This window comes from Carettochelys insculpta, chromosome 15, assembly GCF_033958435.1.
Source record: "Carettochelys insculpta isolate YL-2023 chromosome 15, ASM3395843v1, whole genome shotgun sequence".
NCBI lineage: Eukaryota > Metazoa > Chordata > Testudines > Carettochelyidae > Carettochelys > Carettochelys insculpta.
The window spans coordinates 9,839,922-9,867,912 of NC_134151.1; the positions used below are offsets into that span (position 1 = coordinate 9,839,922).

At 38.9% G+C, this 27,991-nt stretch overlaps 1 protein-coding gene across 1 annotated transcript in view; it reads right to left on the reverse strand.

Annotated features, from left to right (window-relative positions):
* Window positions 1-27,991, reverse strand: part of TENM2 (teneurin transmembrane protein 2) — a 1,128,689-nt gene that overhangs the window by 851,232 nt on the left and 249,466 nt on the right. The window contains exon 3 of the mRNA XM_075010154.1: window positions 23,775-24,073. Coding sequence (XP_074866255.1) covers window positions 23,775-24,000 — 226 coding nt within the window. The 5' untranslated portion in view covers window positions 24,001-24,073. The remainder of the gene's footprint in view (window positions 1-23,774; window positions 24,074-27,991) is intronic.

Sequence of the window (27,991 nt, forward strand, 5' to 3'; positions counted from 1 at the left end):
CTTCTCTTTTATGGTACTTACAGCATTGCTAGTCAATGATCTAAATAACTCATATGATCAAGTAAAGGTGAGGTGGAGGCTTTTAATGAGAAAGGACTTCTGTATCTTCCAATATTAAGTAACAGATTCCTATATTACAGTATTCAATTTGTTTAAGGTAGTCCAAATTATCTGCCAATTATTTTTACAGTAAACTTGCAGTTTAAAAAAACAAAACACACTTTCAAAATTAGAAAGAGACTATACCTCTGTAACCTGGAGGTAGTGACACCAATGCAAAGAGAGAAAGTGACGTCTGCTCTACAGCCTTAGTTAAGAGTGTCTCTGGGTCACACCTGAATATATTGTACAGGCCTTCTTAAAAAGCAAATGCAAATGACCAGAGAGCATTCCATGCATCTCAAGTGATTCTCCAAGTGCAGAGAGTATTTGGCCCTGTACAGAACTGTTACTAAACGAACACAGATTTCATGAGGTCTTATTAGTGGCTCTTGTAGAAAAAATATGATAGATTAAATATTTATGGAATGACCATTCAGTGTTCAATTTTCCCTGATCAAATATCCAGTAATAACATAACTAATGGACATTACAACCTATATACTTTATCTTGAGAAGAAATGTAGAGAGATCTTGGGGAAAAGAAAGAAGAAAAATTCATGAGCCATTTTAACTCAATGGATGGCATCTGGTTTCAGAGACTGAGAGAGGAACAAGATGTTTTCCTATCCTCCACCACCACTATGGATAAATAGGAAAAAATCCAGAAAAAAAATCAATAAAGACCATTAAAGAGCTAGAAAATATGACCGATGAAGAAAACTGAAAGAGTTGGGTGTGTTTAAACAGACATAGGGACGTAACAGCTTTCCAGTACCCATAAGGATGTTACAGAGGAGGGAAAACAAGGTGCCATCTGCCTTTGCCAATTAATCAGCAACACCCAAAAGGAGGATCTGTGAAATTCGGTCTGCATTAGCTGCTACATGCCTGACAGACACAAATCCATGCTGTTAGTAATCAGAGCTTCTTCCCAACTTTCCAAGCATATACTGCCCCGTCCAGTTTCCTCTAGCCATCCAAACATCAGCAAAACTGAACAGTTCTTCAGCGAACCCATCTCAGCCAATCCTGCTCTCTACCAGCAGCATTACTGTTCTGGAACAGAAGGTCTGGGATGACCTCCCAAACAATTACTCCAGGGCCCCACCTCAAGAGCTAGCTCCAATTCTCTGTGTCGCCTTTCCCCAGGCACAGCTTGTCCAATCCACCTTCCTCTTTCCACCTCTGACAGGTCTTTCCAACCCCAGGTGTAGCCTTGCCCCCTTCCACTGGTTCAATTTGGCCCATCTGCTCTGCAAAGATATACTGGCAGAACCACCAATACTGGGGGGTGGACAGAAGGGGAAAGAGGGTAACTGCTCTGGGGCCTGGTGATTCAAAAGGGCCCAAGGCTCCTGGCTGCTACCACTCCAGCAGCAGCAGCAGCAGCAGCAACAGGAGACCTAGGCCCTTTAAATCACGGTTGGCACCACATGTCGTGTGCTCTGGGCAGTGCTGAGGACAGTCTGGATAAGTGCAGCATGTTTCAGGTAGCACAGACTTCTTAAGAGCAACTAGCCTCAGCACCTCCCCTTCTGCTCAAGGCCCTGGCCTTTCTTGGGTATAGAGCCAGGCCTGTCTCCCCTGCCTTGCCCAGGTGCCTGGTGAGTCTGTCAGTCCCAATGTGTCTAGATCACTCACAGCGACCTGCGAGAGACACACACACACACACACACACACAGAGGCGTTGCCCAGTCAAATTTATTATCTATTTGTGCATAGGAGCCCAGGGTCCCTTTGAAGGCTTAATACAGATCAGCAAGCTTTTCAAGTAGGTCGCAACTGATGTGTTTTTCTAAACTTTCACCCTGCAAAACCTCAGGCACATGAGTTACCAATATCCTTGTGCATTTTAAAGCCATCTGAAGTGCTGGTGATCCAGGGACACCCACAATAACTGTGCCAATCAATTGCTCTTCTCCCGCTTCTGAAATTACTTCTCCCCTCTGCTCACAGTAACTTTTGCTTAAACACCACACACATTTCCATTTGTCACCATTTTTATTTTGCCGCTGAGGCAAAAACTATTTACTGACCTGTTTACTTTTAGCTCTACACTCTACACTGTTGTGTACCAGTGCTATCAGTGGGATTGCACCTATGCTTAGGAACCTTGCTATGTATCCTCAGCTGAGCATGCCATTTATCACACTGGACAGGGAATGTCTATCAAGTCACTTAACATTTGGCTGATGACGGCCACATATCCTCCCCTTAACCCTCACTTCCAAAACCTTCCCTCTGTGGAAGAGGTACAAAACTCCAGAGTCCATTATAGCTAGAAGACATCTTAGGCGAGTCTTAAAAGCAAATTTAAGGAGTCCACAGGTATCCCCGCTCCAAACAGAGAAAGAGGGGGAAATGCTGAAGAACAGAACTGGCATTTTAATTTATCAAAACATAGTTTTGTGTTACCCACAGCTTTTCACATACATAAAAATCAGAATTGTGTTGAATTCAGACTCTGTGGCACAGCTTCCCCTGGAGCCAGTGCTATGTTGTATTGACTTCCCATCTGGTGTAACAAAGCTTCTTGCTTTACTTCTCCTATATTGAATTTTTTGCCATTGGGCAACAAAACCTAACCACTGGCCAACTGCCCAGGCTCTACAGGGTTGTGTTACCCTGCTCCTCCCAAAGCACTAATTGTGGGTGTTAACCTGTTGCGTTGGTGGTGTCGCCCCATTACCCTGATCCCCCATTCTTATTCTTCTTCCTCTGGTATCTTCCTTCTATATGTCCTCCTGCTAACATCTTTCCTTTTTACTTTCTGTACTCAGCATTATCCATCCTCACCTGACAGACGCTGTCTTCCCTACTGCTTCTCCTCTCCTCCTCCCACACAAAAGCACTTCCAACATACCCATCTTGTCCTCTCCTTCCATTGGTGGCTGGCTTCCCTGATGACTCTCAGCTCTCTCATCTATTTAACCTATACTATTAGTGATACCCACGCAAAAAGTTAACAATCCATTTAGCTTTAACAGCAAATGTTTCTAAAAAGTCATAAATCTGAATTTCAGAGTACTTAATTCCATACAGTTTGCATGCACATGACAAAGGAAAGACAGCATGACAGTGTTATGTAATCTGCAAGGAGAAATCTGAGAGGAGGAAAAAAATTGTAAAAAATACTATTTTGGTATCTCAAAAAATAGAGAAAAATATCAGAAATCCACAAATAACTATAGCTAGTAGTAAGAACATACAAATTTGTCAACCACAGACTCCTTGGCATTTTTTTAACAAGATCCCCCTCTTGCCAGATTTATATTATCAAGTGTGTTGCACATTACAATTTACAACCACAAGTCCTCAGGATTTAAGGCAGATCTACAAGGATACTAAGAAATTCAGTCAGGAGACCTAGGTTGATTTTGTCATTGACATAGTTACATTTTGCTGAGTTTTTTGCTCACAATGCTAACTAAGGGAGTTCCTCCTTAGTTTGTGATACCATGTAGATCTTATTAGGGCATTAAACCAATAACGTTCACTGGCATTACAGAGAACTGTAAAATATATTTTCATGAAGTCACAGGTGAAATTCCCCCCGTGATGCAGGCCAGTACAAGGCCCACAGACAGTCCCCATCCCAGTGAAGGCACATTTTGATAACCAAAGTGGCACAAGTTCCTGTAGATGTCTTCTGCACAAGAGTCAATTTCACCCAGAAGAAACAAGTAATGAACAATATTTGTTCATGAAGAAAGGATTTACTTTAAGCAGCTCATTATCCCTAATCAGACTTTGTTGCTATTTGTGAACAACTTGCGTTCTCAGGTGTAGGATATCAGTGTCTCCCACAGCAACTTGTATCCTTGTTTTATACATTTTGTACCCAGAATAAATATGGAAATTTTTGATGTCACTGAAGGCAATTAGGCCTCCAAAGTCTCATTGACTTCCCAGAGCTGCTGGGTGCTTAAGACCTCTTTGGATACCGTCTCCTAGAGGGATTTTAAAATCACTATTTTGACCTGTACCGTACTGAACTCTTTCATGGACAGTGAACTGTTTACCTAATTTGATTTGTTCTGTGGCAGCATAAGGTACATTCTTCTAACTATAACTTAGGAGTTTTCTAATTTGTCATGGATGTTGACTAAAACCTGATGCATCTATCTCAATATAAGTTTGCTCCAGTGCTTTAATGTCACCCAAAAAGCAAAATTTCTAACAAAAATATGAGTTGAGATCTCGTTTTTTCTCCTCATGCTTGAAAAACTCAGGATCAAATGAAACTGGATGATCAGAAAAGAGAAGGAGAAAGAAAAAGCTTACCACTACAAACAAACATGAAATTTTTTGTCTCAAAAATATGTCAGGCTTAAATATTTGGGGAGAAAATAGACAGGAAGGGGTAGGATTGAATTACTTGTGATAATAGACTACATTTGAGTATATTATACAACATATATCTAAAGAAAAAAACAATTTGGAAATGTACAATTTCAGCCTACATAATGTAACACAGAGAACATCTCTAGCTATTCAAGTGCAATGACACACACCAGAATCCATCATGTCACAGGGGGATCTGTCCAAAGACAGTGATGTTTCAGAGACAATAATTAAAGTCAAGTCTACTGAACAATACCCACTTGTGAATTTCATATTACTACATCTGCTACAGCCGTTCTGTGAAAGAATCCTTCTTGGCAGCGTGTTCTTTAATCCAGCAAGTCATGCTCTTAATCTCAGTTTGTTACTATTCACAGATGTCTGGCCTCACTCAAGGGACCGCCCTCACTATGTGCCTCACCTTTCAACAGTATGGGTTTTTCAAGTCAGATAAGGGAGTGGTAAGGGAGTGGGCTAGCAGAATGTTCTTTTCATTTCCTTCATCAGAATATTCACTATCAACAATGAAAGGAAAAAGCAGAAAGAAAATTACACTGCTCCATCACACTATGATTATGAACTCCAGAGAAACAACAAACAAAACTCAAATAGGTAAACGAACAGGAAACCAACACTGAAATAGAAATGAAACAGATAAGTGCTATTTATTTTAGTTTGCACTCTTCTGTGTTTTCTACACATGAGGGAATAAGGACTGAGTGGGTGGAATGCAGGCAGTGATTTCTGTGATGAAGATTCAGGGTATGAAACAAAGTGCTTTGGTGCAGCAACATGTAGATCAATGTATTAAATTGTTACATTATACAACAGATGAGGGAGGGAGACAGTCAGGCATTATGTTCACAGTGGAGGAGTACATGAGGCAATAAACAGCTTTTAAGAGCAATTACGTGCAAAAGCTAAGCCAGGGCATTTGAAAACCACAAAAGCTGTTTGTTGCAAATACACTCCATTCCACAAACATTATTCTGCTTGCATGAAGAGACAAAACACATTGACCAAACTGAAATATTAAGAAACTTGACTCATATAGTTTGACAATTCTATTCTGCTGCCTTCACCTTGATGTCATTTAAGAGCCATGCCTCTGAAAACACATAGCTTCTGAATATGCAGCTCCAGTATGTTCAATATATGATATACCTCACTCTATCCATTGAACTTTCTCTGGAATATCACAACAAAGAGAACTCTATCACAGGTTGCCCGAGAACAGCAGCTGGAGTGGAAAGTCATCATAAAAGCTAAGTTGGTAATATTTTTCAAGGATTAATTCAAAACAGTGAATACTGTGAATAAAAAGTAAATACATGTTGGAGGAGCGGCCTTTGGGGAGAAAAGGATCAATGCTGTCTAATGTGCTTAACGGTGCTTAAAGTATGATGCCTTTATCATAATACATGCAGTTCAGCCTATGCAATGTAATGGAGCTCTCAGTACTACTCTGCATCAGGAGACCTAACACAGTAACTTATTTAAGCAGCCTTAATGAAAGAGGTGGGATTTTCAGATCGGGATTTGAGCACTCAAGAGACTGACATTGCCTTCAGTTGCAGTCGTGCCACTGAAGTCCAGTGTGACTCTGAAAGTGTATCCCACTCGGTCAGCAAAGATTCCACTGGCACTTGCGAGAGAACAAGTCAGCTTTCTGTATTAGATTTGGCTAAAGTGTTTCACTGTTCTGTACAATATATTGCATTCTTAGCACTCACTCAGAGTATCTGGATCCTGCTATGGTGGAATCTTCACTCCCTGCTCTATATAGTAAAATATTTTAATCTCTCAAAACTCATGGATTTATATCACTTGAATGCCCTTTCTTTTACTTAGAATACTGCCAAATCTGTGGGCAGTCTTAACAACCACTTTAAACTCCTTTTAATTTGTTGTCTAGAAAATTATAACTCTTCATTAACTTTGGGAGACACACAATTACAATTGTGATATAGCAGTACCCATTTTATTAACTTTCAGCTTAATGAATTCAGAGCTTCAAGCACATCTCAGTGGTAATGTATGCACTTGGAAGGTTTCTTTGCTTTTTAAACACACAAGAATTTAGCAATAAGCCTGTTTATGAAAGCACACATTTAATTGTGCATGCCACACACCCAGGAAATTGCTGATTCTCTTCAATACATGGAAGTCAGCATGGAAGCAATGCATAAACTTCAGTTAACTGTTTCTGCACTATATTATAGCTACGTATTATAACAGCATCTCTCGGATACTGAGCTACTGGACTGGTGTACCATGCTACTAAAACTAAAAAGGTATTTACAAAAGATTATTTAATCATGGAGAAAGTCCTGGTAATAGCCTTTTTACACATTTATGCAGTAAAACTTTGGAACATGCTGAGATTAATTTTCACATGCCATGCAGGTTTCCCTTAGGGATTGACCATTTCAGTTCTTCGTCATGTAGTATAGCTGATTCCCTTAAGAAACCTTATGTTGAGACGGAAAGTTTGCAACACAAATAGAAATGGTTACAAAAGGGGCATTTTATGTTACCTATAAACATTTTGGTTTTTTTACCCCCTTTGCATCACTTCACACTTATGGTTATTAATAGTCCTTTCCTACTCCACATATACTTTATGATCTCCTGTAATTCCATTTTATTTAATATTTGTCTCTTTAAAATGCAACAACACAAAAAGACAACCAACCTTGTTTGTCTGTCATACTGGTATTGGTCATTTACTTGGAGGATGAAGTTTGCAGAGGTAACTGGAGCCCTGTGCAGATACAAAATTTGTATCCATATCAACAAATATACATCCATGGATGCAGATACCTGGAAATGGGCAGGGTGTAGATACAGAAATTGTGTCTGCACCCATCTCTGCAAAAATGAGCTGTGGATATCTGCATCTATAGCTGCAGATGTGAATGCCTGGGGATATCAAGCAGATGTCCATGGGTTTGCAGGATTCTGGACATATCAAATTAAGACCAATTGTACTGGGAGACACAGTACCACCTTTTGCCTGCTATAGCAGAGCAAGCGAGTGAGCAAGTATGCACAAGAGTACAAGCAAATGTGAGAGGATGGGACTGTATTGCACTGAGCAATTGAATCAGTTGTGTTCACTAATTTACATGTCAAACTTTCAACTCACATAATCAGCACATAGCTAGCTGATTACCAGCTGAAACCTTAGGTTGAGTGCTCTTCCACTTTTGTCATCGGGTATGCTGAAAAAGTCCTGCAGCGATGATGGAGAGAAAATTAGACTTAAACTGAATTTGACGAGGCTACTTAAATTGCTGAATTTGGACAGTTTGCAGTTGCTTATAACGTACCAACATGCTTCAAACAGTGCAATCAGTTTTAAGTACCACATATTAAGAACTATTTTGATAAACTGGAAGGACTGCAGAGATGGCAATACAAATTGTCAGAGGTTGGGCAGGACTAGTCACAGAGGAGGGGGGCATACATGCTGTAGCACTCTCTGATTTGAGGTGGTTTCCATTATATACAGGGTTTGCAGTTTGGTTCAATGGCTGTCAGCACCCCCCCTCCCCCCCGCTAGCCAAACTGTCCCAGCATCTTGGGGAAGAGAGAGTCAGTGACGCACTGGGTAATTAAAGTGGGGGCTAAAGATGTACATAATTAAAGGCTATTAAGTAGCTGGAAAAGGGGATTATTTAACATCTGGGGTGTTCACAACCAGTGGGATAAACCCATTTTAAAAAAGAAAAAAAATAGGCTGAGTATCAGTAAGATCATCCCAACAATGATTATTCTGTAATGTCGTAGAAAGAGACAGAAGCTCCCAACTCTGAGTCTTAAAATGACACTTGCCAAAGCATGCTTCAGGGAATAATCCTGTTAGAAGGTGGATGAAGTGAGCTAATAGCACTTTTCCAATAATCTATTTTAGGCAGTGTTATGAAATTGTATCCCCAAAACACATGGTTAAATAGTGAGGCAGACTAGCATCACACAGCTATGCGAAAGGACAGCCAAGACCACGGGGAATCATAGGTACAATAGTTAATGTAAAATACAATTATTTATATTAAAAAGATGGTCAAACTACTCAAACACACTTTGAAACATCCAGGAAGAATCAGTTCTACACTAAGCCTGTGAAGAGAATTTTAATCCATGCTTGGACTCTAGCCACAAAGTTTCATTCCAGAATGACACTCCTTTGCATATCATTTCCTTATGTGCTGTATTCCACTCACCTGCCTTTTATTTGAATACCACAAATCCAACTCTCAACCAAAATCCATTATTTCCTATATTATTTTATGGGAAACTAATGGGGAGAGATAGAGCCCTAGGCATATTCCTACTTGAGAATGACAACAACCACCAGCATTTTCAACAATCACAATAAGATAACACAAAAGATCCACTCTGTACCCTATTTAAAAAGAGTCTACTCCCCGAAAAGGCTTTAATCCAAATCCTTTAAAAGAAGCATTGATTTTAAATGCAGCACTACACAGGGAATGCCACTTAAGCATGAGCAGAAATCAAAAGAAGCCATAACTCAACTATTCTAAAATGGAAGCAAAAAAAAATCACAAATAAAACTGCTTATATTCTTGTAACTTGTTTGGCAACAGCAGTATACCATAAGGAAAGCTGCTATAATTCATAACAGCATCTTGTAATAAAACAGCTTTATGCATCCCTCTCAAACTGTTTAGTGCTCAAATCTCAGATGGCTGAGTAAGCATTACACTTCGGGACAGTAAATCTCTGCTTCCAATATGGTCTACATTCACAGATATGTCCTATATGATTCCTCCTAAGACACTCCAAAGAAAGGGTAGCCACGGAATTAAATATCTGGTAATTTATATTTACAAGACTTATGGGGTCGTACAAGAGCAGAAATTCAACATGCTCTTTCAGTGTAATGCTGAGGCAAAAAGGGCAAATGTGGTCCTCAGACTTATAAAGACAGTAGTAAGTACATAGGAGACAACATTGATGAGATTACTAAAATATTGAACATGATTTCGGCGATCACATTTTAGAGAGGGTGTTTAAAATTAGGCGGGGTGCAGAAAAGTGGTGCAAATAACTGAGGGCTGGACAAAACAACTTACAGTGAGACAAACAGACAAAAAGTTAACAAACTTTTTGAAAAGATGACCAAAATGTGATTATAGTAGATAAATACTTTCACAGGGAGAAACAACGACATGCACTAAAAGGCTCTTTAATGTATTGGAGAAAGGCTGGAAGCTAAAGGAAGACAAATTCAAATTGGAAATAAGGCAAATTCTGAACAGGGACAGCATGATTAATCTTAGGAATAACTACAAAGATAAGTAACGGATTCTCCATCTTTTTGTGTTTTCAGTTCAAGACCTGATACCTTTCAAAAATATATGCTTTAGCTAAACAAGCTATCAGACTCAATACACACTAAATGGAGAAAAGTCATGGCCTGTAGTCCAAATTATATTAACAAATGGCTCCTTTTGGCCCATTACAAGTCCAGTTTGTTTTAAAAGTAAGCCAAAGAATGACTAAAGATAATCTGTCACCAATGAACCAAGAACAAATAAAATAGGGAGTAGTTTTGTTTGTGTGAATAAACAAGTCAGCATTTTGAACTAGACTTCAAGGGCTTGTTTCAACAAAAGGAAATTTTAAATGAGTCAAACACTAAAATGTATACTGAAATTTAAATATCAGAAAGACATCTGAGAGTTTTTCATAAACTTCTAACAAAAGAAACCACATTTTTGTTCTATTTTTAGCCATGTGCTGTCCCATCCCTAATACGGCTCTTAAAAGATGAGAATCAATTTCAAGCCTCAGAGAGTTTATTAAAGTACATGCGTCAGCAAAGCAGCTGTGATAAAACACATAAATAGTATGTTAATTTGCATGTTCCTATCCGGCCTGTCAGTAATGACTTTAAAAAAAAATTAGTTGCATTTTGTTTTAATTACCTGAAAGAAAAGCTGTTTTATTGAGATCAGATTCCATTCTAGTAGTAATCAAAAAGAAGAACCTCTGAATGAACTAGGCCCTATTATGAAATTAGGATCTACCTGTATCTCCATACTTTCAGTGGCAAGTAATTACGTTAGCTTAGATATTAGTGAATGAACAAAAATGCTGACTTTAATGGTGATCACTGTACTTTATTATTAGGCAGGCTGGTTCCTACAAACACATCAGAGATACAATCATGTTAATACACTTAGTTATTCCGTATAATTACTAACCTGGTCATCTGTCAAAACCATCAGTTTTTAATATATAGTTAATTTGACTGGGATGCTTTATTTAACCCCAATTTCATTTTTACTATCTTGTCAAAGAAGATCAGTGGTGCTGAAACTGATCACGTATTGCATTCTATGCCAGCTGGTTGAGGTTGATTTAGATCCTTTCCTTTTACTTTCATATTAAATGCTAAGCACTGGGACTTTCCAAGAGCTGTAACGTAACAGGTACAACTGCAGTCAGTGTAAGAAAACAAAGAATACAAAGAAGTTTTGAATGATCACAATCTCTCTCTCTCAAACTAAACAACAATGCTCATTAAATATCAAGAGCTACTCAGAACTGCTGGAACAAGCCACTATTATAATTTCTATGACCTTTCTTTCTTTTTTTTTTTTTAAAGGAGTATGTTATGTGCATGAAAGAAGTTTCCACACTCCCTCTCCAAAAAGCCATTCTTATAATGAATGCCAGTGGCAGTAAGGGTATCTCCTACACTAATGTGATTCAGATCTGAATACCTGCAATTTTCGTGGAACTCTGTATTATCATCTGAACTTTGTTGCAGCTCTGAGGGTCACTGAACTAAAGCTAGAAGTGTTAGTGACTGAAATCTGTTTAAAAGTTGAATTTTAATTTTTTAATTGCACTTGATTTCCCCATGGTATAGTTTCTTTCTTAAATATGCTCAAATCATCTATTTTAATAGCTCAATGAATAGAAGCAATAGAACACTACAGAAAGCAAGTGCTCAAGATGGCAAAGTATCAACTAATGCAGCTAATATATTTCATAAAAAAGACTGTAAAAACATTTTAAAAACAGCACTAGCAACTTGCAGTCTATTGTTCTTATCTTTGAATTGTTAGAAAACAATTTAATAAAAAACAAACCAACTTTCATGTCCCAACTTTTCTCTGAAATGCATGCAAAAGCCTTAAAAAAGGGTACTTGAATTTAATGGTCCTAGCTCAATACATACTATAAATTATTTCTTACATCAGGGCACAGATGTAGCAACAGCATGTATAGTATGGGTTATACCCCTGTGTTTGCTTTATGAAGCATAAAAGCGAAGAGCCCAAGGGCTCCAATGGATTACAGTGGCACAGACCATACTAAGACAACCATGTTAGAGTCTATACTTATCATAAAAGTCTGGAGTATGTAATTCTCATTTCCAATGATAAAGGCTGACACACAGTACTGCATTACTGGAGCTACATGTGCTACTTCTGTAAAGCCCTTATTCAGTAAGGAACCGAAACGTGTCCCATTTTACGCACGTGAGAAGTCTCATTGAACTCAGGTGGCTAAAGTGAGCCAAATGCTTAAATGCCTGATGGCGGAATGAGTGAGTACTCACATAAGGATTGACCATTCAAGCTCTTACTAAAATATTTTTAAATTAAGTGGATGATTTTTTGCAGGTGATGAATGGTACATCTACTGGCACTTAGTGAATATCTAAAGTGGGCCCACTGGAAAATTCAATGGGAACAAAAAAAGACAGACAGCACTGAGCCTGGCAATAAGGGTTGCAGAGATAACATCCTGATGCACCCTTCCATTGAATTCACAGTATTCCACTGGGGGGAAAATGCACTAGTTTTGTTAATTTTATTTTTGAAATATAATTTCAATGGAATATATTGGTTTATTTCAAACATTTTTAGATTAAATCTTCACAGCTTTGAGAAATTATGAGTGAGACTTTTTTATTGATATCAATGATAGGTTCTGAAAACTTTATAAACTTAAAATACAAATCAACATCAAGGAAATTTGTTGCAATCAAAAATCATATCTGCTTTTACTTTTCCTTAATGAGTCCATTTCTAATAAACCACTGGGTTTTGACTAATGAATTCTCACACAAAAGAAAATGCTGCTTATCAGAAATTTTTGCTAATTGATGGAAATATATTTTTATTGCTGTTTGTACATACTCGGAACAGAGAGATCATGCCAATTACCAACATTTACCAGTAAAAAAATATAGTCCATCTAAACCTACCTCCAAGACACAGAAAGCTAGGTATTTTTTCCATTATATTTAAGTGATTCTATTTTTCATTGGTTAGAGAAATGGCTCTCTACCTTTTCAGTCCATTGTACCTTTTTAATGAGTCTGATTTGTCTTGCATACTCCCAAGTTTCACCTCACCTAACAGGTGCTTGCTTAGAAAAATCAGACATAAAAAAAAGTGTCACTTCACATTCTCACTGAAAAATTGCTTACTTTCTCATTTTACCTTATAATTATAAGGTAAATCCATTGGAATACATTACCGTACATTTCAGTATATGATATATACTGCAATATAAACAATGCTTTATATGGAATTTTCAGTTTGTACCTAATTTACTAGTAACTTTTATGTAGCTTGTTGTAAAACTAGGCAAGAATCTAGTCAAGTTGATGCACCCCTGGAAGACTTCTGAATGCCTCCAGAGGTATGCATAGCCCGTGGTTGTTGACCTCTCTGTCAGAGGACATTGCGAGGAATGAGAACCCTCCTTTTCTTGTTCTGATTAGTTTTATTTTGTGATCCATTCAGTTCCTCATTCTTCCTAAATTAGCATTTTTTTCCAACTGTGAAACAATCCTCTCCTAAATCAGATTGTAATCTCTTCATTCATAGTAACTAGTAATTCACCTGTTGACACCAATGGGACTGCTCAGTGGAAGTCAAGTGTGGTATTCTTCCAAGGAGGAGGAAGTTACAGCACATTAATGGCACTTCACTCAAAAGCAGCCACGTTCAACAGGATTTAAGCTTATGTGCATTGACTTCACACCTTTAGGTGATATACGTTAAGTATCCAGAGAGCCCCTACCCCATAGACATAACCCCAATAACCAAAGAAGAGTTGCCAGTTTCAGTATTTTCATTTATAGATGTGGGGGAGGAAGGCGAGGAGGACAGCAGATCAAACATGAGGACTGAATGGGTCCAAGCACCCAAAACTATAGCACAACAGGGAGCAGGCCTCCTAGATCATCCGTCTAACTGAGAGAACTGAATGAAAAAGGACAATTTTACAGTAGGACTCTAAAAAAAACATCATTGAGCAATATGGTAATTGGGCCCAGATATGCATAAAGGAAGTGTGTGGCTAAGCCTATGTCTACAATAGGCAGGTAAATTGATTGCAGATACGTAACTCTAGCTATGGCAATTGTACAGCTAGAATCAACGTATCTACAATCAGCCTTGCTGCCTCACTGAAGAAGATCAACAAGAGTGTTTCTCGCATCAACCTCTCTTTCTCCTTGAGATATGCAAAGAGTACAGGGATTGACTGACAACCCTAGGGATGTGCAAAATCGACCTATAAGGAGCACAAAAATCGATTCTGATAAGAGCAACCCTGAATGGGAATGTAGACATGGCCTAAGAAAGTTCTCTGGAAAGGGAGAGGCAGACTCCTGGGGAGAAAGAGAGAGATCAGGCTGTGCTGCAGGACCTTCTTAGCTTTTAAACAACAAATCACTTGGTTCCACTAACTCAAGAGGGAAGTCCACCAAACTAAGCTCGGAGCAAAATCTTGATGAAATGAAAACATGTTTCTTTTTGGCAGGTTTAAAGTCACTCTCTCTAAAACTTGGATCCAACTGGTTTATAAGAAGCAAATTTGTATTAAGAAGCCTGATAGTCCTTATCACTGGCCACAGATCCTGAAGGGAAGAAGCAAATGCTCCTGAACTACAAATGAATTTCAGGAAGTACTCCATTCATGGTCTAAGAATGGAACAATCGTGAGACAGACAAATGGTGGTTGCTGTCAGGCAGAACAGGGGCAGAGCTTCAGAACCTTGTAATCATGACACCTGCTATCTTATGTAAGTAAAATCAACACAGTCTGGCCCCACTGAGCAATTACTGGATGGTACGTTTGTCATGTGTAAGCAAGGGAACAAGAATGAAAACTGTAAACTAATATTCACTTTTTATTTAAACAAGGGTTTATTTCCTGTGTGCAGGAATGAAAGCTTAGATGTCCTACATAGATCCCTTTTCAGTTCTTTTCATAGGAGTCTTTTGTCCCTTTGAGAAGCTTTATACAACATTTACACAAAGTAACCATATAACCAGAGATCAAGGTTTAATTTAGAATATTAATACGATTTGAAAGTCAATGAGAATTTTGGTGTCTTACTTCCCTTTGTGACTCCTTGTTATTAACCAGAAATATATTTAAGTTTCCCCTGTATTATATATAACCTTTGACTCTATTCACTCAGAGTGAAAGAAAATGCAAAAACGAAATTGTATAAAAGGGACAAAGTTACTATAAAATAACCACATACTAGGTTTAGCATAAATACTTGCTTACTATGATACGTTTGCACCGCCCATCACTGTGAATTAGAACAAGCTACCAACCATACACATTTGTACAATGACAAGAACAGCAACTAATTAAAGGAGATGTACCAATGTTATGAATTGTTCTTCTCCACTGATACTACATCTCTATTTAAAAGGAAACATAATGAAATACAAAATGATAGTCCACTTTGGCAAGATATTCCCCACATTATAAAAGGCTGTCAGGCATTGTTAAATAAGTTTGTGTTTGTTCCACTTATTTTTTAATATCCTCAAGCACACACTATTTGTTCCGATCATTCCCAGCAGAGATTTGCTGCTGAACTAGATTTTACTTGAGACTAAGTGAATAAGAAAGCAGTCAGCACAATACAAATACTGAGTTACAAACGACTCTGGTGGCTGAAAGCATTGGCTTTGGCTCAAGAAGAAAACACAAAACTTATGAGACAGGAGTGTGCAAAGAAGAATTCAAGAGCTGTGCTTCCATTCAATTTTTGTAAACTTTTCCACAGGCTATTCTGGAAAAATCAATTTTTAAAGCTAAAGCATGGATGTGTAAAATGTATCATTGCTTTTGATAATGCTATTGCATACCTGGAGTGATGAATAAGGCTCCAGAACCCACCCATTACCTGGCACAGAAGTGGAGAGCTGCAAATCAACCAATTAGAGTTCTCCATGAAGTTAGTTCTACAGTGAGATCATCTTTTAAATATACCCTGGTTACAAAAGTCTATATAAATAAAATCTTTATGTCTAAAGTGACTTCTTTAAAAGCATGGGTTTTAAAACAATCCCCTCCTCCCAAAGTCTGCAAAGCTAATCTATCTCCTTTGTGTTTGATCAGTACAGGGTAGAAAATGTCTTCCTGTACTTTTTAAGTGAATCTCTTTGGAAACAAAATGCAAAGCATGTAGACAAATCCACGTTATACCAGCAGGTTGTAAGGTACCAGGATATTCAAAAGGTGTTAGAACTATTGTCTTCTACTTTCTGCAGAGATGTGTCAAAGGTTTGACAGAATAAAAAAAGAAATCTATTAATCTCAACATGGAACATTTAAAAAGGTTCTTCACCTTTTATGACAAACGTGTGATGTTAGAAACATTTTCCCCCAACAAATTCAAGAGCTGATTCTTTTTCCAAGCTGACTGGACAATAAAGATACACATACAGGGCTGTTGAATTATTTGCATTTCTATCTATGCTAAGCACGATTAAAATAAAAAATGGTGAGAATAGTTGTTAGAAAAGTTATCTATATTGGATAATTGGTTTGTGGCAGCTCAGAATTCAGAGAGTTTCTTGATCCCTTGATGTCAGCTCTATCTATAATTATGAAGCAAAAGAGAAGCAAGAACTATGACAATGGATTTTTTTTTCCTTTTGGTTAGTAGGGTTCCTAGAAACTAGAAAAATCATAGAACTCATTTCATGCAACGATCCAAAATAGCCATCAGACTTATGACTTTCAGTTATTATCATTTGTGATTAAACTGGCAACAAAAGGCAAGAAGCTCTATAACCCATCACTATTCCCCTTCACCCAAACTTATGCCCAGAGGCATTTATAAGTTTCAAAGGCCTGTTTGCTCACAAAATAACAAAACAGAGATGAAGAGCAGAAAGATGGTGGCAATGTACACACCAGAACAACAAACCAAAGTTTGAAGCTCTAATTTTAGACTTTTCAGCTGAGTATAACTTTTATATCAAGAATTTCAGAGTCAAGATCAAAAATGAAAATGTTACAACTCAGTCTTTTACGTGACAGATTTTTACTGCAATTGTCAAAAAAAACCCATATCACTTAAGACATCATTTTAAAACAGCTGCTTCACGTAATCTCAATACCCTAGTTAGTCAGATGTCAACAAGTCACATTGCACAGGGCTTTACTGTCAGAAGGGACACAAAAAAGGGAAAGGTATCTGAAACTGTTTAAAGGCTAAATCATTGAAATTCTTCCTAGAGTAGCTAAAAGAAAAATTACTTTCAGGACTATTTGTTTATTTCCTGCAAAATTTAAATCCCATCAAAACACCCTCTTGAACTTAGAATAAATTAGCATGTATAAATTCCTACATGTCTGCAGCTGGAAAGTGCATCTGCAAATACTTTTCTTTACATTTTTCTTAAGTAGAGTTGAAATTGCACCGTACTTATTTCACAAACAATTGCAGACAGCGAAGTGCTGTATGCAAACTGTTAAACTGTGCCATCTCCATTTCATACACACTGCATATGAAGAGAGGTGTGTGTGTGTGTGTATGCACATGCACCAATGAGCATTTTTATGGAGATGCCCATCCAAAAACCACGTAGTCAGGAGCAGTATCCATGATTCTGGATTGCGTTGTCTCAGCAATTATGGAAGTTTCTAGATTGGGAGACGTATCTTCAATATGTGGAGAATAAAGAACCAGAACTGGCGAGGCCAGAACAGAACAATCAGCATAACCCTCATTCTCTTCTAATGGAGTGTGTGTTGGGGCACGGGGAAGGGGTTGTTTAATGTGCCTGGTCTGACCAAATTGAAGACCAAAGTGCTGTCCAATGACTGCATCCAGAGTCGTCCTGTGACGGGGTGCATCATCCCCACACTGACACTGAGATGATTAATTCCACTTGACTGAGCCTCACCTCCACAGTCCTGCTGAGCATGCTCTAACTGGCGACCTGCTTTAAATGGGAGTAACTTGGTTCATTCAGACCAGACAGCTGGAGAGGAGAGACCTGTGGTGGAGGATCCTGCAGTAGAACTACTGATATATTAGCTGGGAAGCTCCAAGGATCCATTTGGAGAGAGGAGCCCAATGATGCATTAACAAGAATGTTGTACGCAAGACAAGACATAATTCTTCCTCTCTACTATGTGCTGATTAGAACTCAATTAGAGTACTGTGTGCAGTTCTGGACACCATTTTTCAGGAAAGATATGGAAAAATTGGAACCTGTCCAGAAAAAAAGTAACAAATATTATTAAAGGTCTAAAAAACCATCTCCTGTGAAGAAAGATTGAAAGAATTGTTCAGTCTGGAAAAAAGACAAAGGGAGCATGATAGCAGCTTTAAAGTACCTAAAAGATTGATAAATGGAGGAGTGAGAAAATTTATTCTCCTTAACCTCTGATGATAGGGCAGGGGCTTAAATTGCAGCAAGGGAGGATTGGGTTGGAACTTCAGAAAAACTTCCTCACTATTGTAGCATTTTACCATCCTGATAAATTGCAGAAGGTTCTGGAATCTCCATCACTGTGGATTTTTAAGAATACGTTAGACAAACACCTGTTACAGATGATCTAGAGGGTGCTTCACCCTGGAATGAGTGCAGGGAACAGGGCTTGATGCACTCAAGGTTCTTTTCAGTTCCAGAAGGCTGATTCTATTGCACCAATAGCCCATTGACAGGAGTCTCAAGACGTAGGGTGGGAAGTGACCCTGAGGACTAAGATGTGGTACCTCCCACCTGACTGTTGCCTGGATATTTTGATGATCCTGGGCCTCCTCTAGGCTGTGAAAAGTCCTAGGGTAGGGCCCAGGGGAAAAGAGCTGTGGTGAGGGATTCTGGCCATTAGGCCACACTGTCCCAAGAGCATGGATAATGAGGCCACACTACCCTGCCATGAGTGCCAAGTAGTTAGAAATCAGGAATTGTAGTTCAACAAAAGATAAGACCTTACAACCCATGAGATCCTGTCTTTTACCTTTCCTGTCTACTGGGGTAGAAGGTTGTTTTTTGGTTTACTCTCATACAGTCTGTATTACCTAGAAGAGAGAGGGAGAGTGTAAAAATAAAAATTATGTCCCTGTGACTGTGGTGGTAGAAATATTGCATCTTTTCTTGGCCCATTTCAAGATAGGTGCACATGTGGCATTTTCCTCATTCTCCTCCCCATGTTAATCAAACATCCATTTTTCCCCACTGGAAAAAAGGAAAAGTAGAGCATCCACAGAGATGGCAAAATTAATGGAATTCTATTTCTTCCGTAACTGAATTCTCAATAGGACATCCACTGACTGTCCTCCCTCTGTTAATTGCATCTGATCCCTGAAAGTAACACAGGGACAGACTGTATGCTCAACTGGCCCTCTACCCACTCTTCCCTGTGTAAAGGGGTGCTAATTTAGAAGTAAGAGGATAGAAGATTTTAGGAAAAAAGATTTTTGTCTTCCCTCTTCACTACACAAACATTGCCAACACGGGGGATAGCAAAGAAATCTCATACAGTGAACTTATAACAGGAAGGGGTTGTGGGGGTTGATCCTGCTTGAAGCAGGGGGCTGGACTAGATGACCACATGAGGTCCCTTCCAGTCCTATGATTCTATGAACACGAATCTCACCGGGCCCAGCCCCTGTGATTTTTATTTTATTTTATTTTATTTTTTTAGGGGGCGGAGGAAGAGGGGATCCAAAGCAGGAAGAAAGATAGGAAACGTTAGGAAAAAGATTTTGTAATAGAAAACATCCCTGAAAACATTTTTGGTCGGGGGACGGGGGGGCAGGTCTGTGGTCTGCAGCTGCAGAGCCAGTTGAAATGTTGAAGTAGTTGAAGTAGTCCCCTGAATATCTTGGCTCTCGGGGTGATACTCCCACCTGGTGGCAGCAAGCTGCATGGGTGCATTGTTGTGGGGGGGATCAATGGGGAGCAGTTAAAGTAGTTCCCCCAAATATCTTAGCCACTGGGACAGACTTCCCCCGGTGGCAGCAAGCCCCTGAATATCTTAGTCACAGAAAGGCCCCAAAATATTTTTGGTGGGTGTCCAGATGAAGTAGTCCCACCCAAACCTCTTAGCTGCCAGTGGAGACTCCCCCCACCCACCCCTGGTGGCAGCAAGTCCTCCTGCCCTTGGAGCCCTAACCACGCCCAACCCAGGACATGGTGCTGCCTGGAAGCATGGTCAACACTGAAGAGCAGGTGCCTGTGTGGCAGGAATGTGCGGGGAGGAAGAGGGTATACACAAATGCAAACCACTGAGAAGTTTCTTGGCCTCTTATGCAAGCATGACCCCCACAAAACCTTTGCTGCCAGGTGGTGCGGCAGGGCAGCAGCTGACACGGCAGAAAAAAAATAAGTGTAGAGACAGAACCATGAACTCAGTACTGAGGTTACTTGTAAGGGGCAGGTGCACTTACAATGCTAAGAGCAAAGAAAGAAAGATATTTCTCAGACTCCAACACAAACATGAGTCCACAGCCACAGGCTTCACGGTCTTGATTCGAAATTGACGGTGTTCCTGTTACCTAATTCAGGCAAACCTGGAGAGCATCTGCCAGAATGGAGCACTAAGGGGCACTGTGGGTTACATACGGGACACCTTTGGAGGCTAATAAATTCAATTTTACAATGTGTCGCTTCCACATTGGCCTTTAATCAAACTTTTGAATTTTTGATGGTACACCCATCAGGTATCAGAAATATTGTAATACTGATACTAGTGTTCCCTAAATCAAGCTAATGGTATTTACAGTGAAGACAGTCATGTGATAATATCAAGCCAACTGCCCTAAAATTGAATTTATATTGTAGTCTAGATGCAGCCATACTGTCTTTGTTAATAATCTCAAACTGGAAGCAGGCAGAGAATTTACAAACTTCGTAAAATGAGAGGGGCTACAAATGCTAACAAGAAATGCATAAGGAAGATGGAGAGAGAAAGATGTAAACAGGGGCCAAACTCATTGTTATTTGGAAAGAGATAAATTGGTACATCTGAAGAGGCAAGGGCTACTCAATCTGAAATAATTATTCACTGGAAAGAAGAAACCTGGAAAAATAAAACAAAACTTCAAAATAAAGAATAAGAATAGAAATGTAGGTTTCATAGCATAGACAGCAAATTAAAAATGACTTGGGGTGAAAGTGTACAGCCGCATAAAAGATCAGGGTACTTTTGGATCGCACGAGCAGAGGCTTCCCATCACACATCAAGAAGGCAATAATCCCCATTCGCACAACTCAGTTGCAGCAGCCTCTGACATCCATTTCCTTTTGGTCATCACATTCCCCAGGAAAATACTGAAGTGAAGGAAGGCCAAAGAAGAGCAATAGAAATAAGGGAACTTGAAAGAATGACATTTGAGAAGAGAATAAAAGAGCTAAATATGTTCGGATTTCCTAACTGGATGAAAGTGAGATTATGGTAACAGTCTTCAGATATGTGCCATGTTTAAAGGCCATGGAGGATGAGAAAATTTAGAGCAGAACAATAAATTAACATGGTGTAATGAGATACATTTAGAAGAGGGACATTTATGCTGAGTATCAGAAGAACACAAAATGTGCTGGAGAGAATTAGTTTGTTATTAAGGAGATCAGATTCTATTAGAAAGGATAACTTAAAAGTTAGAGAAGCTCTATGTTAGCTGATACTCTACCAACAGATTTACTCCCTCCTTTGGGGGGGGAATATTAATGACCTCAAACTGCATAAATCCACTCAGCTGTTACAAACAAAAAAAAATCCAGTGCTTCATGTGGAAATGTTTTACTTTTCACTCTCCCCATGCAATCTAATGAATCAAAACATTTAGTGAAGTTCAGCAGATAAAACATCCACGCCTGTCTATCATGCCCCAATATCCACAGAATTATGCTGTGTTCCATTTTACTAAGACACTCACAAAATAGAAGCAGAAACATGTACAGAGAGGAACTGAAAGAGAAGTCTTTTAAGCTAAGCCTTACTTCTGCTCTACATTAGGGGTGAAAGTCTATCTGTCTCAGATGCGCAATTCTAGTCATACTATGGCTACGTCTACACTTAGTAAAAACTTTGACATGGCCATGCTAATGGCCAAATTGAAGAATACTAATTAGGCACTAAAATGCATATTCAGTGCCTCATTAGCAAGCCAACGGCCGAAGCACTTCAAAAGTGCCACGGTTCGCTCCTGAGCAGCTCGTTTACACTGGGGTCCTTTTTGAAAGGACCCCACCAATATTGAAATCCCCTTATTCCTATGTGCTTTAGTGTGACTAGAATGTGCTCATAGGAATAAGGGGATTTAGATGTTGGTGGGGTCCTTTCTAAAAGGACCCCGGTGTAGACAAGCTGTGCAGGAGCGAACTGTGACACTTTTGAAGTGCTGTGGCCGCTGGCATGCTAATAAGGCACTGAATATGCATTTCAGCACCTAATTAGTATTCTTCAATTTGGCCATTAGCATGACCATTTCAAAGTTTTTGCTTAGTGCAGACGCGGCCTATTAGGGTAGCTAGAATTAATGTATCAGGATCAACTTTCTTCCCTGGTGTAGATCAGGGCCCTTTGAGCTAATGCTGACATCACTTGCTCCATGTGGAAGCATGGAATACCAGGAGCAACAGCCGAGCCCAGAGAGATCAATTTTGCCACATCTTCACTGACATGACAAAACTGATCTCCAGAAGATCCATCTTGGCACATCAAAACCTGGCAAAAGGTTAGACGTACCCTTAGACAAGTTCATCAAACCAAAAAAGCAGTCCAGTAGCACTTTAAAGACTAACAAATTATTTATTAGGTGAGGAGCTTTCATGGGACAGACCCTCTTCTTCAACCATAGCCATACCAGAACAGACTCAATATTTAAGGATCAGAGAACCAAAAATAGTAATCAAGGTTGACAAATCACAAAAATACTATCAAGGTGAGCAAATCAGAGAGCGGAGGGACAGAAGAGGCGGGGAGGGAGGCAAGAATTAGATAAAGCAAATTTTGTAAAAGAGCCCCTATAATGAGCTAGAAAATTGCTGTCCTGTTTCAAACCATGTGTTAATGTGTCGAATTTGAATATAAAAGAGAGGTCAACAGTCTCTTTCAAAACTGCAGTAAAAATTCCTCTTCAGTAAAACACAGACTTTCAGGTTATTAACAGAATGGTCAACACTAATGACCTGAAAGTCTGTGTTTTCCTGAAGAGGAATTTTCACAGCAGTTTGGAAAGAGAGTCTGCTGACCATTCTTTTATATTCAAATTTGACACATTAACATGTGTTTTGAAACAGGACAGCGGTTTTCTAGTTCATGGATATTTGAAGCATACAATTTTATATTGGGATAGGTCATGCAAATTGCTTATGCGTTAATGCAAGGGGAACTGTGCAAAGTTGAAATTTAATGTGAATTTTAGAATTCAAGTGAGGTGCTAATACATTACAAATTACTAAATACATATTTCCCTCTGCTATTTGTTTTATGAAATAAAGTATAAGCCAACTACACTGACAAAATGAAGGCAGAAAAAACAGCATCCCATTTATATTACACAAGTTAGAAACAGCAGAGAAATTCCAAGGTAATTACTGTATGCTAATCACAATGTTTGAGTCATTTTAGTAATACAGCTAATCAAAGAAACAAAAAGCAACATGAAAATGTCACTATAATACCTAAAATTAATACAGATAACATACTATAAGGTTATAATATTTGCCAATATATGACAAATATGACAGCTGGTTAGGAATCATTAATGCTTCTTTATTTCAAATATATGTTAGAACAGTGACCCAGCTTTGCCTCACTTCTGACAGGATCAGAAGCCTAAGTGTTTGCAGCTTAACATGACAATAGAAGGAAATGAATTTCCTAATTGAAAATGCAACCCTGTTGCTACTTTTAAAAAGGTACAGTGACAAGCATTATTCTGTCTCCATTTTCCAAGCATTTCTAATGCCAGTGGCATGTAAGCATTTACCTCATAAACAGTGGTTATTGTACCATAAGGATTATTGGGACCAAAAAAAGTTGTGCCTTACACATACCTTGCCTTGGAAACTCATCTGACTCTCTGTGAACTAGGTCTGAAACTCTATTTCCATAGTGCATTCTGGTATCATGATCATAGGCTTTCAGAGTCTCACTTGAGCTATAGGACTTCTGAGTTGGTACTCGGCAGTCCTCACTGTCCAGTGAAGAACTTGTATAGCGGCATTCTTTCCCACACCGACCTCTTGTTAGTGAGCGGTGTCTTCGGTCTTTTATGTCCATTATGCTGAATCAGGCAGAAAAATCAACGTTTTCAGAATAGTTTATTTTTAATCTTGGGGCTCGTCAGTACCACCTAAAAACAAAAGACAATAGAGAGTGAGAACAGGAGATGCAATATGCTGTCACATTTCACTTTTCTTCATTTGTTCAGAAACACAAAGTGGGCAGACTTGACGGAAGATAAGACCTTGATGCCAAATTCCTTATACACTAGCAAAAATTGACTTTAATGGAAGGAACAAGAAAAAGGAAATGGATTTAGCTGTAAAATCGCTGAATCATGTAAACTATGTTTTTATTGAAGAATTTAAAAAATGATAAAACTACTGTACTCCTTTGATTTCTGAATGCATTTTGATAACACAAATCCTGACAGCCTGATATTAGCTTTTGCAATGAAACAGTACAAAGAAAAACAGTTTCAAAGCAACTAATTATTTCCTTTTGCTCCAGGAAGGCCTGAATGTGGAGTGTCATATGATATACACAGTTAAGACTGCAGCATGCAAAGGGAGTTACTAATGTGAAGCATTAGTATTCAGCATTAACTAACTCCAATGGTACACACTCAATTTAGTGACCATAAGAGTGCACAGCAAGATCTAGTCTAGAAAGGAATAAAAAAGTTTCTTCTTTATCTCTATAGCACTCTTCACCCTTCTTAACCACACCAACCTATTTTTTAAATGTAGAAGTGTGTTGAATTTCTCAGTCTAATATTGTAATTGAGCAAATCTGTGTTTATAATGCATAAGGAGAAAAGATGTTCTGGAAGTCATTTGAAATTGTTATACTGCCTGATCCTAAAACACTTTGTCTTGGATTCCCAGAAACACAATTTGATTTCATTCTCATATTCACACACACACACAGTTTCCGTAGAGGTACCATGAATGGTTCAGCTGATAAATCCTCCTGAGTTCTCCAAAGGAGGTAATTGTTACGTTCCACATTTTCTAACTTAAGAGAGACCTCACATGGCTTCCTTCCATCATTTGAAGAAGTGGATGACTTCACTTTATGGTACCAAATTACAGAAAACTTGTTTTCAAACTGTTGTCTAATTAACTAACACTATGATATTTAACCGATCACTTTTTGTATAATCCAACTCACCAGCATCCCATTGTTTAATCTGAGTGTGTGACTGTTCACATGAACAGTGGCCCATTGAAGTCTGTCATTACTCATGTGAGTAAGGTCATGTATGGGCATACATTTGCAAGATCGTGGCTTTAGTTTATCAGCATCTCTTTACTGCAGTTGTTGACCAGTGGAGCAGGTGAACCAAATAGATTTCTTCCCAGCCTTCAGACTGACATTTAGACTACTTTTGTTGATTTCTATATTTTGCTCCCAGAAGGAGGAAGTTAGGTAACTGGGAGAGCCAGCTGTTTTAAGACGCCTACATGTACTGTGCAATCTGTGAGCTCTGAAGTATAAAAACATGATTCTTCCCCCTCCCCTCACACACGCTCTTCTTGTTTATAATTATAGATAAAACCAATCAACATTCTTCTTCCCAATCATTTCTTTTAAATACTGCTGTTACATGGACTAGAGCTAGTGCAAAAGTTCAAACAGCTGACTCAGAATATTTTAGTTTTCTTGTTTCTTGGCACTGAGCGCACTTTTGAACATCTGAATTTTAAGAAAACTGCAGCATTAACTTGAGTCCTCAGACCTGCAGCCATTTATGCACTTGTTTAACTTTAAGCACAGGGACAGGTTCAGTGTGCCTACACATATTTTCCATATTTAAATGTAACACATGAAGCTGAGTCCACACTAGCAAGTTTTTTCAGACAAGGTGGGCCTTTTTCAAAAAAGGCTACGGAGAATCTACGCACAAAATGTGCTCTTTCAATCTGAAACCAAAAGAATGTGGCCCTTTTTCCAGCAGTCTTCTTCCTCCCTCAGATGAGAAAGAGCTAATTTTTCATGTGTTGACACTCCATGAGCCCATCTTTTGAAAGAGCAGTTCTCATGGTACCAGATTTTTTTGATCCCTCACCCTTGTTTGGAAAAAATGTGGGCTGTGTGGACACTCTCTATCAAAAGAGTAGAAAGATCTTTCAATCCCCCTTTTTGTTTTTGGATGGGATCTTTTCAAAGAAGGTTTTTTGGAAGATCTCTCCCGGAAGAACTTCTTTTGAAGCATTTCTGTAGTGTAGGTGTAGCCTAAGGGAATGTCTACACCACTGAGTTATTCTGGAATAGCTTATTCCAGAGTTGTTTAAAAAAAAAAAAAGGACTATTCCAGAATAACACGTCCACACTACAGGGAAGACCCGAAATATGCAAAACTTATTCTGAAAGTGTATCCACACACAAGTGGGCCCACTTTGGATTAGTGCCCCTGGAAGCACTACTTTCAGGGGCTCTAATCCAAAATACTATGTCTACACAGCAGCATTATTTTGAAATAAATTATTCTAGAATAGCTTATTTTGAAAGAGCCCCTTTTCTCTGTCAACACAGCCTGTATTCCAAGTATCATTTTCAGAATAGACTTTATTCCTCATAGAATAAGGTTTACCAAATTTGAACTAAGCTGTTCACTATTTCAAAATTATTTTGAAATAACAGTTGCATGTGTAGACACTCAAAGTTATTTTGGAATAGCAGCTCTTTTTCCAAAATAAAACTTTCCTCAGTGTGTCCATACTGCAATCTCATCTTTCTTGGTTTCATACAAGACACAGAGCCTGATTCTAATTTTATTTATACTGCTTTTTCTTTGGTATTGGTGTCACTTCACTACCTTCCATGGTAGGACTACTGAATGTTATCATGTAGTAAAAGACATCAAAATTAGTCCTACTATTTTAACCCAGGCCCAAACCATTTTAGGATTTTAATTTCAGCAGTGTAGGCATCCACGATAATCACTCAGAAGCCAGTGATGAATAGAGGTCTGCATGGGCAGTTCCCTGTTCCTGAAAAGACTATTTTTGGACTCAGTCACACTGAGGTAATAAAAACAAAACAAAACAAAACAAACCCCCCCAAAACAGGAAATTCCTACCAGCTGAAAGCAAGAAGAGTAAATATTTGTACTTATACATAGTGGTACATGCAAAAACCAATCTCTGGAGCCACTCCTTTAGTATCTCCAAAAATAACCTTTTCCTCCTCATGTCCACAGCCGAAACCCCTCCATGGGCATGCCTCAATTAACCTTCTGAGAACAAACATAGCACTCTCTCTTTCTCTTTCTCCTTCTCCCTCCTAGGTTCTCTTCATTTCAGTTCTGTTCCGCCAATCCAAATATGACATAGCCTACTTGAATCTTGCTTCAGGTTGACCCACTCTAGTCTGGCACCCACAGGACCAGACCAGTGCCAAATGAGAGAATTTGCTGGCTCACAGGAGGTCAGTGTTGCCTAGAAGCACTACGATCACTTCCACTGCTTACTGGGCTTTTAGAAGACATATGGGGTAAATAGCAGCTAAACAACAAAACAGAACACTGAGAGCCAGGACTGGTGGCTGTGAACAAACAATGATCACGGGAAACTTAGGCACACCCATGACAAATGGTCATCCAACTAACTAAAATTATGCTAGATCAGAGATGTTGCCAAGTAAATGTGTGCCAGATTAGAGAGTTTCAATTTGTACTGTCTTTCTTCTTGCTCTTGTGTCTCTTTATTTAGGCAGTCTAATGAAGGTTCTAACATCACAGCACCAGACCTCATAAAAGTGTGTACACTTACTCCAGTTGTAAGTTCCCACCTATATTTTAGTAAAACTTTTTTTTTTTTGTGCCAATGAAGAATCCATGAAGGGCCAGCTGCTCCCATACCCAAGATAACAAGGGGTCATAGGCATATTTCTGAAGGGGACTCTAATGCAATATCGCATCTTCATGAATGAAACTGTCAGATGTGTCAAAACTCACCTAATGCAATGACCATGGAAAGACCTGAGGAAAGTTGCTAGGTCTTAAATATTTTAGCCAAATGCCACAACCGATGCTGCTTACCAC